Here is an 18466-nt window from a genome sequence, read left to right as displayed (position 1 = left end):
GACCAGGTCCTGCTGTGTAGGTCTGGGCTGATCCCTCACCTTCCTCATGATCATTGATGCGCCACAAGGTGAGATCTTGCATGGAGCCCCAGACCGAGGGAGATTGACCGTCATCTTGAACTTCTTCCATTTTCTAATAATTGCGGCCAACAGTTGTTGCCTTCTCACCAAGCTGCCTGCTTATTGTCCTGTAGCCCATCCCAGCCTTGTGCAGGTCTACAATTTTATCCCTGATGTCCTTACACAGCTCTCTGGTCTTGGCCATTGTGGAGAAGTTGGAGCCTGTTTGATTGAGTGTGCGGACAGGTGTCTTTTATACAGGTAACAAGTTCAAACAGGTGCAGTTAATACAGGTAATGAGTGGAGAAAAGGAGGGCTTCTTAATGAAAAACTAACAGGTCTGTGAGAGCCAGAATTCTTACTGGTTGGTAGGTGATCAAATACTTATGTCATGCAATAAAAAGCAAAATATTTTTTTTTTAAATCATACAATGTGATTTTCTGGATTTTAGTTTTAGATTCCGTCTCTCACAGTTGAAGTATACCTATGATAGAAATTACAGACCTCTACATGCTTTGTAAGTAGGAAAACCTTGAATACTTGTTCTCCCCACTGTATATTAAAAACAGAACATGGCTTTTGTTGAACTTAAATTGTTAGGCAAATTATTTTTGTCCTTCTGCTGCGATGCTCATATTTCCTTTTATGGTTAAAGATCATGAGGTTCAGGTTACTATTATGGTAACTGTATGTGGATTCCAGTTTTGTACCTTGGTAGGTTTTCTTCTCTGTTTAATGGCTAATACATATCATCTGGCCACAAAACCCTACCCGCCAGCAGCTGTAAATCATAAACACGCTTATTAACTCTAACTTATTTATTTGACTCAAATCAAATGAAAAGTGTTATCAAATTCATTTAAATATCCAAGAAGAAAATCATCTTTTTCTTTTTACCAATAAACCAATATACAGCTGTCAGTGTTTGCATCCAGGAACATAGTGTGAATACACTTGGCTTCTTTGACTGCTTAGAATAACTGTTATCATCAAAGCTTCCCATGTCCACTAGTGGTAGCGTTACCTCACTGCCAAATGCCTCTCCTCCCACTCTATCTTCAGTGCTTTCTTCTGTTAAACTCCCCCTTTAAACTTATTTTCCCTTCATCATGATGAATAGAAATAGTTTCAGTTGTTCCTTACGTTACATTTCCGACCTCATTCAGGCACATGGACGTAGTTTTCATAAGTGCTTTGCTTGTTTTTGGGGATGCTGATGGGCAGACATTTTCCAGGTGCTCTTTCAGACAAAGATTCATAGGAGTGAAAACCTGATCACTATCACATAATTGTTATTAGGCTACATATCAATCAATTCCTGATATTTAAAAAGCTATTCAACCAACAACGTTAAATGAATTTACTTTTTAATGGTCTCCATTTTGGATGACTAGTTTTTCTTCAGATAATGTATCGTGTCTGAAGTATTTTACTTGAACCACATGGTCATGCCAAAGGCTTTTATACTTACACAGTTTGATGAGTGCCTGGGAACATTTTGAAAGTGAAAGGCTAACTGTGGTTTGAATTTTGGAAGTCTTTGATGAATTCATCCCTACTTGAATGAATTCATCCCTATCAAGTCAGGGATTCTTATTTGTGAGATCCTGCAAGAGGAACCAACATGTTCTGTCCAACAAGGTCACACTATGGGAGATTCTCATTTGGGGGAAAGATCTGTCCTCTCTGTTACTCAGAAACCAATATTATAAGTAGTCAATAAGCAGAAAAAAATAATGTATGCTCACCTCCTCAATTACCTACTTCAGCAGAAAAGACAGCGGATGGCATGGTAGCATAGATAAATATGCCACTGCCCCTTTTAATTAGCTTTTGTTTCTCAAAGGAGGACAACATGAAGACCTAAACAAAATTACACTTCCTATCTATCTATTTTTCTATCTATACTTGTCTTTTTTTATATCTTTACACATTTTATTGGTAAAGTAGCCTTGTTACAGACATGTTTTATGGTTGTATACTTTTCATGGCTAAACTATTATTGTATTCACATTGGATGAACCATTATGAAAATGTAGAACATTTTATACATTATCCATATATTTTAAGGGCTCCAAAGTATTTGGAAATGTTGGTTCACAACTGTTTTTAGGCAACTGTGTTTGTTTGCAGCATTAGTGCATGCAAATGAGAGCTGTAAATATCTAGTCTTTATTTGAGGCCTTGTATTTACATTTGGAGTCTATCAGTGAAACAAATGGTTCACTGGTCACAATAGTGCAAGTATGGTAGCAAATTTCCATTAATTTATCAACATTCCCAGGTATCCTGGTTGAAGGATTTTGGATTTCAAGCTTATTCCATCCTATATCCAGCAATTCCTTAAAATGGGATTTCTGGAAAACCTGGACAATTTTGTAAAGATATCAGATGAATGTATCATAATACTATATTATCTGCAATTAGTAAACTGTACCATTTTAGATAATTTGGTTGAAATGAACATGGAACAGTGTTCCATCACACTGTCTGTCTTTGCATTTGGAAGTCATTACATTTCTCCAGCCCCATCCCTCAGCTTCTGTGCTGTGTACTCACTGCAGTAAATATATTTTAAGGGATTAACTTTTGCCATGTGATCATATTAGAATGTATCCAATGTTTTTAGCTACTCTGAATTCATCAAATAATTTGCACTAACTTAGACACCACATAAATAATAATAAAACAAAACATACATTTTCAGTAGTTTTATTGAAAAATGCCTCTTCTGTTTCAGAAATAAATAAGAAAATAAGGCTGTGGAATTCACAATGTGCAGTTAAAACATGAAGACGCAATTCTATGTCCATAGTCTTGCAAAAAGTTGAACTGCATTTGGTATCGATACAAAACAACAACTATATTCTGATTTTTTGAGTTGGGTGGGGGTGAGAAGGAGATCCTAAATATACAACAGAGACATGCAACTCCACCTTTGGCACAAACAAAAATCAGTTGTGAAACTCAAGATTTGATATAAAAACACAAAGATTTGGTCGAAAGTAAAGAGACTGATTTAATAACAGCTGTAACTCTTTGGAAACCATAAATGGAGCTAGAACCAATAACTCTCCGTCTGATCAGGAAAGTGGCAAAATGAGTGATTCCAATAGAACAGCATTGACAGCTTAACATTGTGGAATGGTGGTTAATGTTGAGGGCAAGACAGACCTAATTGTTTAATGCCCACAAAGTAGTTGCTGACCTTGATGTGATTAGTGCATTAAAATTTTTACTCTAATAAACACTCAATGCAGTTATATTACAAGCAGGAACATGTAGGAGAACAGTTAGCAAGCACACAGGTTTGTAATGAAAATATGTCTACATTCTTTATATTTTCCACTTAATCTGGCTAAACTTTGTTTATGCAAAAAATATATGTTCGATAAAGCCAGGGGTATCAAACCCGTAGATTTTATTCTCTGAATTTCACTTAATACTTGCACATGGGATAATGAATATGAATTCAATATAGAAAATCTTTAGGCTTGTTTACTGTGCTATCCTTTCAATAGCGTCTCTTGATAGTGACCGCTTTCCTCGCTGGGTTCGTGAGTAACCTGGCGATTGTATTGCTTCAGATTCATCTTCTGTTTCTTCTTCGGCTATAGCGACTACGTAGGTTTCAGGGTTGGGCTCGTAGCCGGTGGCTAGAAATATTAGTTTGGCCAGTCATACAGTACATTAGTTGACAGTCTAAGAAATGTGTTAAAGCGCCCTAAACATGAGTAATAACCGAGGTATTTACTTTAAGAAAAGTAACAGCTCTATCTATATCTCTTCAACACTCTGTTTCTAAGAATTTTTTAAAGTAATTTCATACACTCTTGCACTTAATGTTATATGTGTAAGCCAAATTCAGCACATTCTTCAATTAAACATACATATCAATACAAGTAATATATCTGGGATAGGATTAGTAAAAAAAAAGTCTAAGAACACTGTCACCAGCTTATATACTTTTGCTAGTCCTAAACTCCACTGAGGAATTAGAAAACAAATGTACGACAGCAAATTAACACTCTTTATCCTAACAAATAGAAATGAAAGGGAAAGGACATTTAACGCATATTGCGCAAACAAACAAAGAATGTGATGATTAAATGTACAAATGGCACATGCTTCAGTTGGGACCGGAGCATTAGCTGTGTAAATCCATTAGCTAGGACCTCATAAAACACAGGTTATGCTGGCAGTATGTCAGTACGAAGCGGGTTATAAGGCACAAGCTAGATACAGATGTTAACTGATTTTAGTGGATTGTGTGGTTTAAACATCATTTACAAGGCACAATTAGTTTATTTACAGACATCACCTCTACTTAGACATGTTAACACTGACGTTCTATTGTTAGGTACTCCACTTTGTTAGTAGTTTTTGGTTTATTTTTTAATTTCTTTACATGCTTTCCCACGTAGAGAAGCCCTCTCTCTGTTTGCTGGGTTTTGGTTCAAGATGCAAACAGGCCAGTAGGGTTGCCATCTCTGCAGCTTGTCTGATAGTAGCTGTGTAGTGGTGTTAGTGCCAGTCCACTCCTTTTTGTCTCGTTTTGGGGATTTATCGTCGTTCATTAGTTAAGTCCTTGGTGGTTATCCTTAACGGCTCATTAGCCAGTGAGCTAACATCTCAGAAACAGGACGGTAAGCAGCACAGGCGGCTTAGAAAGTTTACTAGGACCGACCTGAAAACAGTTCAAACAGGGGGTTAAGCCTCTCGGTTGGAAAAGGCATTTGCCATTTCTATTACTATTTAGCAGTGTTTTACATGCTATTATGAATATCTAATCTACAGCAAACATATGGAGACCTTGAAAATACAGGGTGCAAAATGTTGTCAAATGTATGCAGGAGGCCATTGCAGGAAGCTTTGTTTAGAATTGCATGTAGTCCACTAACCCCCAAGGTCTCCATACATTGAAACAGAGCAGAACGTTAGCTGATGAGCACATATCCCTATGTAAGTTGCAAAATAAATTAGTGTGCGCACATCACATTCTTTCACTTTGTTCTTAGTTATCCTGCCATGCAAAGAGTCGAGAACATACCTGGATAACCTTGTCCGTTGTAAGGAATGCCAACGCACTGCGAGGAGTCACAGTAGCCAGGGGGCCCAGGAGGCCCCCTCACCCCAGGGGTCCCCTGGCGACCTGGAGGACCACGGGGCCCAGCAGAGCCTGTAGGGCCTGTGGCACCAGTCCGAGCCTCGCCTGGTGGCCCTAGCATAGCAAAGGGTAATGTTGTGTGAGAACTTAATTAAGACTAGAAACCAAATTTGCTATGCTTGACAGCTTGTTTACATCAAGAAATTATACGGCTTTGTTGATATTGCCAACCATGTTGGTTTGATTACTTTAGCTTGGACAGCTGAAGGGACACTATTTGAGTGTTAATTAATGCTGATAATTCAAATTACACTTATTAGTATATTCATGGTCAATAAATGTTTCAGAACTTTACTTTGGGATAGTCAAGCCAGGCAAGCGAAGTTGATATTGTCTCTCAAACCTTAACAGTTCAAGACATTCTTTTGGGGTTAATTCCTGATAATTATGCAAATTAAATGTTTTTATATAGTCAAAGTTCATACAAGTTTACAATATTCAGAGTGAAGGACCCCTGACTTCTTAAATCCCAACAGGAAGGGGAACCCTGGAACACTTCTACTTACTGTAGTTTCAATGTTTAGATGACTCAATTAAAAGTCTTTAAAAAGGCAGCCATCAGGGCTGTGTGACTTTACCCCCTGCCCCAGTCTGTCTAGACAGTACAAACCAAGATGGAATTTACCCCCACTCACTCCCTCTTACTCTCTTAAGTGATCACATGTGTTGTCAGTGAAGGAACCACTAAGGAACGCTCATTGTACAAAATCTGATTTTCCCACTCAACAGTGAGTCACCAAGACAGCAAGCTAGCTTCCTCCTACTACTGCTTAGTTGTTTAACTTCATTCACAGAAACAGAATTGGCACTGTTCAACTGGACGTGGGAAGTAGACATCAATGGATTGCGTGATATTTCCACTAGTCCTCTACCCCCTGTAATAGGAAAGCCTTCACATGCTGAAAATCAATTAAAGGGGAATGCTATGTTAAAGTGGCCTCAATTAGAACAGAGTTATATCAACATATAATAATACAGCTATTAGCAAATAATCCTCTGCAATTGAGCTAACTGGCCCAACACCAACCACTTATTACCCTGCTAATTCCGCTACCCTGCACTGCATGATTCCTTGGAAATGGTTGGGAACACAGCGTCTCCACTTATAGAAGACAACAGTTTAAAGCACGTGGGAAGATTCTTATGTTCCATTACTTGTTGTTACAGTAAATTAGGGGCCATTGCAGATGGGGTGTGAATTAATGATGTTCTTGTTGGATCAAGGCTTTTGCAGAGCCATATGTGTGAAGTCAGTTCTTGCACGGGCTAGGTGAAAAACGGCTGGTCAAGATCTTACCAGGTGGACCACTGAGTCCTCTTGGTCCTCTCTGACCTACTCCTGGAGATCCTCTCTCACCTTTCTCTCCTGGTATTCCTGAAAAGCAGTCGGACAAAGAGAACGGGTTATAGTGATGATGAACACTCACAATGTGCAGAGCCATGCATATGCAGTGGAAAATATGTACTCTGGAAAACACAAATGAGTACGTTTGCGAATGAAGGAAACTGTTGCAGGGATCAGACTTACTGTAGATTGTGAAACGTGATGGCAGATAACCAGGTCTCAACATGATGTCATCTACCAACTTTAACCCTATGCTATTAGGCTAGTTGAGGTTATGGACAATTGCTTGCAATCAGATCTGCCATTAGATGTTTGTGCTTGAGGGATACTGTGGATCGTTCCTCTAAGTTAATCACATGCGATACCTAAGACAATGCTGGCCCAATTTTCACTAAACATAAAGTCAACAATTCCTTTTGCCATATTATTCTGATTAGCCCAAAAGGGAGCTCTAGTAATTATGTGTAATGTGTTAGTCACATCATTCATGGGGTACAACATGTTTACCCTGTTTAATTACACCACAGAAGTTCCATGCTAATCTAGAAATAATTCTAATAGGTAACAGACAATGAACACGTGCACAGACTGTCCTACATACAGGTCATACATATAAATTCTGGTTAGTTCTTTAAATCATATTGTTAGAAATATATGAACTTTGCGAAAACCAATGTTTGCTTCAAACCTTGCCACATCAAAGCAACTCCTGGCAGGTTAATAAAAAACGTACACGTCTTCTGCACAGCACATCTCATTAAGCAGCTTCTCATTATGGTGCTTCCTCAATCGAAATGTACTGACCTGCACCGATGTGCTTAGGAGGCCATGCATTCTCTGGCTAACAACCATGATCAAGCAGGAAGACGCTCAACTTACCACAAGGAGCCACTAAAGAGCGATGGGGAAAGTCTTGACCCCAACCCCATATTTTTTACATTTGATTAAGTTGACTGACACACTGAAGCACTTGGGGTTTACTGCGCTACTGAAGGATAGAACACTATATGAGGAATGGCAGTCTCGTCCTACACCAATCCCATATTATTATTATTGATATATATCATTAATTTGACAGACTCTGAGTAGGAATAATTTACGAAAGAGTGGGATGCTTTAACTGCTGCAGTGCCTACAACCCTTAAACCTGGACAGTGCTAAGACGATTTGTACCATCCCATGTGAGTTACCTGGGCCAATATCCATATGCATTTTTCATCACTGATAGGATGTGATTTGCTTTATAGCTGTACAAAAACAAACAGTAGGTAATAAAACACTCATACACACACACAAAGAGAACACTATCACATACCTCTTTCTCCTTGGTTTCCAGGTGAGCCAGGGTTTCCAGGGAAACCATTTCTTCCAGTCTGCCCAGGTTCTCCAGGAGGACCCGTGTTACCGGGGGGACCAGGGGGCCCAGTAGGGCCCGGGTTGTTGTTATGGTAACCAGTTGGGATCTGGTTGATCATATTATCAATTCTGCTCATTTGACCTGAGAGGAATTAATAAATATATGATGTCAGAAAATTCATTGTTTTTGTGTACTTAACAAACACAGGTTCGCGGAGGTCTTTGTGGGCACTTACTGTTCACAAGCTGCTCGCAAACTTGTCTGGCAATGGACCGCATCAGATTCTGAGATGCAAAGTCTCCCTGAAAAATAGACGTGTGCTGGTGAGACAAGGCAATGCTACTCTGAAAAGAAATACATTTGTTGATGAGACAAGACTATTCCTAAAATAAACATATTTGATGGTGAGACAGAGCTAAGTTATTCTGAAAGTTACAGCATGTAGTGACACCAGTATATAGTACATACCCTCTCTCCCTTTTCTCCTTTAATTCCAGCCAATCCCTGAAAAGAGACAAAAAATACATATTCTCAATAACATTAATTAAATTCACACGCATTGGATTAGCACCAAAATACCAACATTCACTGAAAAAAGAACTAAATAATAATGTCTGCCGTATTTTCTTCCAACTACTGTCGTTTCCAACTGTGTAGTTAGTCTCAGTGCAGCAATTCCCCCAGCGCACTCTTCCAAAATATGCTCCACTAAGGCATACTGCTTCTTATGGACACTACTGGCTACCTGGACATCAGACGAACCAATGTGCTGAAGAGGAAACACTGGTCGACTGACAGCCCTGGTCATCTACGTCACTGGAGCATGATTAGCCAGGAAATACCTGCTGCCCTACCATAACCCACTCGATGCGACGACAAATCTGCACCACCCTTGGAAACTACCATTCACAGATGGCTGTGACACAACCTGGAATCAGACCAGGTTGTAGTGGCCTCTTTATTCACTTGGGTGAAGTGCCTTGGCCCGAACACAACATGATCAAAGAAGTTACAGAGGTTACCAAACCATTACTTCACGTTTCCCCAAATGGAGTTCACCTAAATTCAACTCTTGGTAATTCTGTTATGACAGATACACGTCACCATACGCCCACTTGTATTTTGTACATACTGGGTTCCCTGTGTCTCCTTGTTTTCCTTGGCTTCCTGGGTTTCCTGGTGATCCTGGAGATCCTGGACTTCCCTAGATAATGAGAAGATGGACAGTGTTATTGTAACTTTGTTATAGTTACCAAACAGTAAACATAAGGACAACAACCCTTTCTAGTTACTGAAAGCTAATTAACCTGCTGTATAAGAATGTGGGTTGACAGAGGCTGTTCTGAATGGAGAATGTAGCTGACTACTGCCAAGGTCTGGTGGTCTCTCAGGCTCTTACAGTAGCTGCTGAAGCGTCATGCTGAAGTTGCTGAAGTGTGCAACATTCAGTGGTGGATGTGGTAAAGCGTAACTACAGACGAGGCGGGTGTGTGAACTTCAAAGACAGAGATCCTGGTGAGGAGCCCCAAGCCTGGCTTTCTGACTGTGTCTCTGGCTGTTCCATCAACAAGACCTAAACTCAGACTACTCCTTATTCATCTTTTAGCTGCGGTATACCATCTCCCATGATCTGCTAGCTAACAAAAAAAGTATAGCAACTGAGATTCTGAAAGAAGGGCACTATTTAAAATGTATTGTTAATATATTATGTATGCGAGTGCAAAACATATTGAGCACTATCCCTTTTTTTGTAAAATAAAATTGTATTTGGTCAAACACCATGTACTTGTAAAATACGAAGCACAACTATCTGGCCGTTTGGTCAGTTGTTTAAACTAGTAAACGGGTCTTTACTACTCTTGGGCAGTGGAATGACCTTTATCTGAAATCCAGGCCTAAAACTATCACACATTAAAATCTTGAATGAGATGTGCAATTTCTTCCAACCCAAGTAATTTACTAGCCAGGTTATAGGAAGGAGGTGTTTGGCCTTTATTGATGGACAGCAATAGATTTACCACCTCTTTCACATTAACTTTGCTAAAATTTCTAAATTTAAGGCTTATACTTTGTTCTATTGACTGTTATGAAAGTTTGCAACATTTGCCAGCAAAAACAGTTTTTAAAGTATCAAAAGATTTTGAGCTATCTTCCTCAATTTCCTCTCGAAACTCCCAAACCTTTTACTATAATTCTTTTCATAATTTAGCTTACGGTTTCTCAGTACAGTTTGTACTTATTTTTGTTTAGTTTTGTGACTTCTCATTTTACAGTACATTCCCCCATCTGCTGTGCAGCCAGACTTATTTTCCATTCTTTTATACCTAATATTCTTCAGATCAGTCCAAATAATGCTTGCCTGCTGCCTTTTGGCATGGGTTGGCCATTAACTAGAGGCAGGTCTCAACCACAGTAAAGAGAATGACACATCCTCATTACTAGCTGATGGACTATGTTTGTTTTTGTTGTGACCAAGTGCTGCAAGCTAGCAAACATTGATAGTTTACATTAGCAGGAAGTAATTCAGACGCTCCTAGGAGACTCTTCTACATACCATTGGTCCTGTTGGTCCTCTGGGTCCTGATGGACCCTCTTTCCCTGGTGGTCCCTTGGGGGGAGAAGATGTATTAGGCAATCACAAAAAGGAAAAAATAAAAGTCCTGCTTCGTTTAAAAAAAGCCATAATAAAGTTGTCATTGTTTGAATGTTATGTTTGCATTAACTTTGTGTCTGTGCATGTACTGTATGTTGTATGCAGCAACACTGGTAGTACTTCCAAGAGATGGAAGATAAAGTGAAATAAACCAGACCTCTGTAATCTCCCTAGCGCTCAATCCTCACAGTGGACTTTAGCACCACAGTCCAAAGGAGCCAGTCAACATCATCTAACATAGGCAGCGACATCACTAAGATGCTTTCGAACACTGTAATCGCTCTAAAGTTTAACGCCACACAACAGGGTCAGGTAGGTGTTCAGAGGCAGACGTGCTTAAGTAGGTGTTATCTGGATTTGTGGCCTTTCAACAGGACCGGTACAGACCGGCGTTGAGGTGCAGAGAGACAGGTCTTACCCTTGCTCCAGCTGGTCCAACAGGACCCATAGGTCCAGCAGCACCGGGGGGGCCCTATAGGAACACAACACACTCAGTCAAACCACAACACCTCAGCCAAACTAGTGACAATAACAAATGCATCAGCCTTGGCTCAAATGGTCCAAAATGGCTGTTCCATATTAGACAAAATGATAGGTACTTGTAATAGCAATAATTGTAATAGTTTCCCTCCAGTTTCCACGCCATTTAGTGAGAACACGATACACCCCAGATGTGTCTTAGTGCCAGCACATGAGGATGCTGGTTTTGGTGGTCGGAATGTACATATGTTGACAGCAGGAGATTTGGACAGCCAAGGCTACTACAATCATAGTCATCCTAAAGCGATGAATGATACTCAATGAAATTATTCTTAAAGTATTATTACCATCATATGGTCGATTTCACATTCCCAAATTTGTCCTTGATGGGATGAACAATTCCCTACGAAGTTATGCTCATTATTGCCATTTCAGGATAATCCTTACTAACACAGGAATCCAGGGCTCTTAGATGATTTGGCAAAGGGCTAATTGGTCTCTTCATGGTGGAGGATGTTTGGTTGAATCCAAAACAATCAGTTACAAATGTCTCAAGGTTGGGTCCTTTTTATAAGTGGCCAGGAAATCCTTTTAATGTGGGAAAATAGGATATCCTCCTAAATAAATAGGTGACGCCTGGTTTGAATTCTGATATGTGGTCCCATTGTCTTCAGTCTGGATGCACGTTTTGATGCAATTTAGTATGAATAAATATCCAAATATTCCCAGACACTGAGAACCACCTCATATGGTCAATGTGACAGGGATTGTGTTGTAAACCTCATATGGTCAATGTGACAGGGATTATGTTGTAAACCTCATATGGTCAATATGACAGGGATTATATTGTAAACCTCATATGGTCAATGTGACAGGGATTATGTTGTGAACCTCATATGGTCAATGTGACAGGGATTATGTTGTAAACCTCATATGGTCAATGTGACAGGGATTATGTTGTAAACCTCATATGGTCAATATGACAGGGATTATGTTGTAAACCTCATATGGTCAATGTGACAGGGATTATGTTGTAAACCTCATATGGTAAATGTGACAGGGATTATGTTGTAAACTTCATATGGTCAATGTGACAGGGATTATGTTGTAAACCTCATATGGTCAATGAGACAGGGATTATGTTGTAAACCTCATATGGTCAATGTGACAGGGGTTATCTGTAAAAAAAGCTTTGGTCTGAGTTTAACTTCATGAAGTTAAAGACATGTGATTTGGTTAAGAACATTAGGGACTGAAGTCTTCCTATGTTACGCTTGTTTGTTTGTCTTCACACCAATTACAGACACAAGCATTGAACCGTTTACCATTCCCTATTCTTTGTCCGTGACTGTTGGGTTGACGGTATGAGCATTTGTAGGACAATAGCGGAACATGTACAGTTGATAGTAATTCTCCGCTACCACTGCCAAGACCATTCTGCTCCTGATAATATCTTAACTGCACCGTCGGCCTTCTACTTGGTGTCAATCACAAGATTGACTGAGCGCAAAGCTCACTCTTGGGGCTGTATGGTCTACCTCCCACTCTGAATCTGGTTTCTATGCTGCCATGTGGACACGCTCCAGGCTCCAGTAGCGCTGTTTCGTTGTGAGGATCGTCTCCGGTTTCCTGTTCAAAACCGCAGCTAATGAAAAAGAAAGCTGTACTCACTTGCCGCCCAAGCAAGCCCGGGTCTCCGGGATCTCCCTTTGGTCCGGGGCGGCCCTGAGAAGAAGGAGTGGGGGGGGGTTTGTAGCTGAGTTACAAAGGGAACTCCAACACAGAACAACCACATATCTGGTTTCAGGTCTCTTAGCCTGTCACTGAGAGTGAATTTACGTCCCAGATAAAGGAGACAGTCTGGGCGGAATAACCGGCTAGAATAAATAGGGTCTCCTCGACGGCCAGTGATTGTGTGTGTAAATCATAAGTCAGGTGGGCCGTCCTACTGTCCCCACACACTGTAAATCCTATAGAACATGACAGATGAACGGCAGTTGCACAGATGTAGAAATACAGTCCATTCTGTTCAGGATATGTTCTATGGACACTAATGGCCAAATCCAAGAGCATTGTAGGGGTGCTGCTTACAGGTTCTCCAGGCAGAGACAAGCCATTAGGGCCTTGTGGACCCGGAGGCCCAGATGGTCCTGGGAGTCCTTGATCTCCACGGGGGCCCATGGATCCCTATAGTAGAAGCAGAAGGAAAAAATAAAACACGTTCAGGCTACTTTTCAAGTATTTTTCCAATATCTCCCTGAAGACCTTTCCACAGCGGCAATGAAAAAATATAATCCTTCAATCAAACAGGGGAAAATTGCAGTACCAATTCATCTGAATAATACACAGTAGGCATTCAATAAGTGAGTTCAGATGTGAACAATATGTTTTGTTTTGGGGAATGCTAATAGTGAACTGTACATTGCAGGAGTAAATTTATTGATTCATTGGGCTAGATTCTGCTTTATTGAAAATGATCCAGGCTCTGGACTGGAGCCCAGTTAGCTCAGTGGGAAATAGCTTGATTCACAGTTAGGTTCAGTAACAGACCATAGTAACAACACCATAATATCTATCGACTGTCTGCTAAACGCTCTGAATCCAAGCGCATGCTAAATGGATCGATAAGAATAGTGAGCCATTACTTACAGGTGGGCCAGCGTCTCCCCTCTCTCCTCTCGGTCCTTTAGTGCCTGGTCCACCCTGGGAAAATCAAGAAAGAATGAAAGACTGAAAGTCAGAGCCATCACCGCAACAGGAGCTGCTCCTAGATCTAAACCCCAAACCAGCAGGAATCCCCACAGGGGCTTAGAAAGGTTGCAAAGAAAAAACATTCCAGACTCCACTTCCAGGTTTTTCCTCTTTGTCCGATGAGCGTTTATCTTTTGACACGTCCCTAAGCCTGCGAGCCCACATCTTATCGCACGCTATTCATCTGACCCCAGGTCTACATGGTTTTCCATGAAAACACTCACAGGAGGGGTGTCCCCAGTGGGATAAACCTATAGAGCAGGAGAACAGTACGCCTGTAACACTATGCCTGTATCATAATTGTAGTGGGGACTGAGAAAGTCAACATCTTCATCATCACACAAGATAGTTACAGAGGGAGATAGAGAGAGCTTGGCCCACAAGCAGGAACAGAAAGAAGCTGGCATATAACTGCCCTAAAACGAGCAGGGAAGGAAATGATCTGTGATCTTTACCAAGGGGCCGGGAGGCCCTGGAGGGCCAACACTGTCCTGTGCACATGTGCAAGCATGGGGGAGAGCCGGGCACTTGAGCTCATCTCTCTACAATAGGGAATGGAAGGAGACGGGGAGAGAAAGTAAGACAACAATGTAAAAAAACACTTTACTAAAATACCAAATAGTTTCTTCTAACAAATAAAATACAAAAGGAGTACATATGTTCCACTGCTATGGCGACCCAAACCTGGTATTGGTACCTTGAAGCTCACTATTCACATGTAACCAGAAAACCGAGATGCATACTGAAATATGTTGTAATTGAGTGCATGGCATACACACGAGTGCTCTTTGAAAACAAAAAACCCAATTGTTTTCTAGATGGGAGAATAGGAGACATCTTCTATAACACAGGATGCACTGACATGATGTATTAATAACATGAAAATGACACTGAGAGAGATGGGTAATTGGCTATAGTAAAGATAGTAAGTGCACATGTGTCCGGTACTAAACATATATCACAGATGATTTCATCCGTCTCCATCTGATCAAAGGGACCAGTTGTTTTGGTGTGATTGGGATGGTAAATCTATACAGAGACCAGTGCAATTAAAGACGAATACAATGGTCTATTGAGGCCAGGCTATGCAATCATTTAACTCTACCAGCTGGGCTTGAGACATAATTAACAATGACATTTTCACTCCAAAAGAACAAACATAAGAATTTCATGGCTGTGTTAACCTATAATTAATATTCAATGTCGTATGGTAAAATATGACTTGATTAAACTGTACAGGTATGAGGCCTTCATAGCTAGATTTCTACACGGACAATGCTCTTACCGTGGCTGGGAGGTCACAACATTTGTCTCTGTTGGTCCAGCTTAAGCTGCACACAATGTCAAACATCTGCAGCTGGAACTGCACAACACAAGAAGAGAGAGAAGAGGAGAGAAGGAAGAAGCCAGATGGGCATTACACATGGCTCCCATTGAGCTCCAGCAAATAATATGGCTCCAGAGGTTGGCCAGGGCCCCACAGATAGATGGGACACAGATAACATGAGAGAGAGAGCAGCATCTTTCATCCCTCCAACAATGACTGGGAGTTGTTAGCACTAAATTAAGTGTCAACACATGAAGAGCATAGTGTGAAATCTGGGCACTTTGCACATAGTTTGCTCTAACAGTTGTTAGAGTTGTCAGTTGTTGAGATTTTTAATTATAAGGGTTGTAAATGTTTTCACTTACTGTAGCTGATTCTCTCTTTGATCCTCCTGATTTGGCCATCTTGCCGAGCACCTCGTAGCCATCCTTGGAGATGTTTTTGGCCTCTTTTATGGGTTTCTCTGCCACTTCCTGGCAGTCCACATTCAGTTTGACCCTCTCAGGCGAAACTGTAATGTGAAGCTGTAGGAGAAGAAGATTATTATTAGATAAGACCAGTCAAATCTTCTCAATATGAACTATAACAATGTTTAGACATCACGGCTTGGCACAGAGTACTGAGGGCGTTGAGGGTTTTAAAAGAGGGCCTCTCTCTCTAATGGAAAGGCATGTTTGCCCTTTGAAATAAAGGCAGAGTCCATACCCAGTTGAACACAGTTGAAACCATGTGGAAACAAAACCCCAGACGTCTTCCGATGTTTATAAATACGATACTGATACTGTATTTTACTAAATCACTACTATTAACGTGATACTTTATTCAGTATTCTCTCCGTACAATGAAGTTAATTATAGATAGTTGTATCGCGTAAGAAAATTCCAGGGGCAGGTTTCTCAAAGGAAAGTTTGTTAGTCACAATGTAATAGTCTAAAGGAAACAGCAAGCTATAGGCTATACATGAAACAATACACAACCATCAGGGCAATTTATCACGATTTTTTTGCCCAAAAAGTCTTACCACATGTTGAAAGTATGTAGTTTGCGGTACACCATCAGATCTGCTACACTTTCCATACTTTCCAAAACAGTTGCATTTTTCTGCCAAGAAGTCTGACAAGCTTTCACTCCAACAGAGAAACCAGGATAGCATTACTGTCCTACAGAGCAATACCAACCACACTTGGCATCCACTCGCAAAATTACAGTGGACTTCCTTGGCAACAGAACACAGTATCTGGCAAACCTCGAGAGGGATATCTGATAATGTATCTCAGCATCCTGGCTTGAACATACATACCATGATGCACTTGTGGGCTTACCAAAATAACACTCAATGATATACTAAAAGTGCAAATTATGCATGCATATACTGTACATTAAATCACTCACCAAAAAGTAATTTGTATCTCTGGAAAATTAGGATTCACAAAGAAATATGTCAATGAACTCCATCTCACTGTGTGTCATTATGTGAATGCAACATTCATTTCCATTAGCTGAAGTATACGATTCCAGTCAAAAGTTTCCATTCTGGGTAAGTGTGTCCAAACTTTTGACTGGTACTGTATGTATAATACATTATGGCACAAGATGCTGCAGATACATAATCAAAGTATTGCAAAAAATTTAAAATGGCACATAAAAAAGGCCTGAGACAACTATAACCATCACACAGATTATGAACATCTATATAGATCCCAAACCACATAAGTCAGGCAAGACCAAACCATGACTTTCAGCATGAACAATTATCTATGTACCACTGCAGCAATATCATTCCAGACATCAGCGCTCCCATGTCAAATCTTGGAGGACCATGTAATATTCCTATCCGGGCTTCTGAAAAGTAGTTTGGGTAACCTTGGTTATTAAGTCCCCATTTTGTTTTCAAGTGCCTAGCTCTGTTGCTAGAGTCATTACAATCTGTGTGGCCACCTCATGGAATGTAAGACCTTTAAAAGAAGAGGAAACACTGTAATAATGAGAGTACAAAGAGTGTAGTCAGAGCTATGGCAAAGTACCAGCTTGAAACTGACCAAAGACCAGGGTTTTAAATGGCTTGGATTCTTCAGAGAATTCTCTCATCTCACTCACTCTCAATTAGTGAACCCAAATACTGGCAAAACCTAACCAACCAATCCGCCCAATCCCTGAACGGAAAGTTTGAGAGAGTGTGGTTCCTCTCAGAGAATAAAAGCTGCATTTGTAAAGCTCTAAGTATGGGGAACCTGCAGAGTAGAAGTGAATACATCCAGCTATAACCAAAACCGCTAAAAACTTAAAAATTTCCACTTGATTGACGAAATGCAAAACCCCCGAATGCTACATATAAGTTGGTCAAAAATGTTCCCCTCTCTTTTGTAGTGGAACGTTCTTTGCTTAGGAAAAAAGCTTCCACTCATCAAAATCCTGTCTAAAACCCAAAGCCCTGCAGTAAGGGGAGGGAATCCCTGGTGGCTTAAAGAAGGCTAGTGTCAGCTAAAGGTAGCATTAAGAGCTTTCCCACATGCTGCATTAAAGAAGTCTGACATCGCCAACCTAGAAAATGTTTTACTCACAGGCCAGTGGAGAAAGCGAAGGGAAATCAGTCTTCACTCTCTTACATGCACACTGCTGTTAAACTATATGCAGTACAGTCTTACACATTTGACTACACTTGGCAAAAATCTAAACTAGACTTCAATTCAGAGCAGGGGTCGGTTTAGTCAGAGTCTGAAGCCACACACTGAGGTCAGTCCAAACCACACGTAGATGAACAATTTGGAAAGCCCAACGCACACAAACACACACAACCACACCAAGTAACTAACTACCACACACACATGCACTAGACCAGCAAATTATCAGGTAGGCAGACCGCTATAGAAACCCTTTCCCTCTGAGCAGTAACTACAATGCCACAAACCAGCCACCAGGACAACACTCTGAGATTGCAGGCACCACGACAGGGAGAAAAACGAAACAAGGCTGAAATCCAAGTGGAGCTCTGGTGATGTCATCGTGCTGATGTCACCAATATCACCAGGGTATATCCCTGATCCAACATTTTCCAGGGTCCCATTCATAACATTAGGCTGTAATTAGCCTTGCTGCTTTGCGGTCTGACTGGTATGACATTAACTTGAGGTTCTATGGGTTACCCATTCCCTCTTGTAAATTCTAAATATTTAAGTGGACTCGTTGACCTCAGGAAGAACATCTGATGTTAGAACGGAGTTGCCTACAGTAGAGCAAGGTCTTCATTTTGTGTTTAATAGACAAATAAATAACTGTCATTTTTACACAATAGGAGGCATATTTCTCCTCTTAAAAAAAAACATTG

At 40.5% G+C, this 18466-nt stretch overlaps 1 protein-coding gene across 3 annotated transcripts in view; it reads right to left on the bottom strand.

The window, feature by feature from the left end:
- Positions 1-2757: 2757 nt before the first annotated feature.
- The window catches only part of LOC105015765 (collagen alpha-1(XII) chain), a 64288-nt gene continuing 48579 nt past the window's right edge, over positions 2758-18466 (bottom strand). For 2 of the 3 annotated variants that reach the window (XM_010879147.4, XM_020054257.3), the window contains 15 exons: positions 15507-15665; positions 15100-15177; positions 14270-14356; positions 13713-13766; positions 13155-13250; positions 12735-12788; positions 11002-11055; positions 10485-10538; positions 9063-9134; positions 8399-8434; positions 8166-8232; positions 7889-8071; positions 6526-6603; positions 5112-5282; positions 2758-3717 (listed from right to left, as the gene is read on the bottom strand). In XM_010879147.4, the coding sequence (XP_010877449.2) occupies positions 3560-3717; positions 5112-5282; positions 6526-6603; positions 7889-8071; positions 8166-8232; positions 8399-8434; positions 9063-9134; positions 10485-10538; positions 11002-11055; positions 12735-12788; positions 13155-13250; positions 13713-13766; positions 14270-14356; positions 15100-15177; positions 15507-15665 (1401 nt within the window). In that variant the 3' untranslated portion in view covers positions 2758-3559. Of the gene's footprint in view, positions 4749-5111; positions 5283-6525; positions 6604-7888; positions 8072-8165; positions 8233-8398; positions 8435-9062; positions 9135-10484; positions 10539-11001; positions 11056-12734; positions 12789-13154; positions 13251-13712; positions 13767-14269; positions 14357-15099; positions 15178-15506; positions 15666-18466 lie in introns of all 3 variants that reach the window. The other variant, XM_010879148.5, reaches the window with a different exon arrangement.

This window comes from Esox lucius, chromosome 15 (assembly GCF_011004845.1).
Source record: "Esox lucius isolate fEsoLuc1 chromosome 15, fEsoLuc1.pri, whole genome shotgun sequence".
Taxonomy (NCBI): Eukaryota; Metazoa; Chordata; class Actinopteri; order Esociformes; family Esocidae; genus Esox; species Esox lucius.
This window is presented reverse-complemented; position numbering and strand designations above follow the sequence as displayed.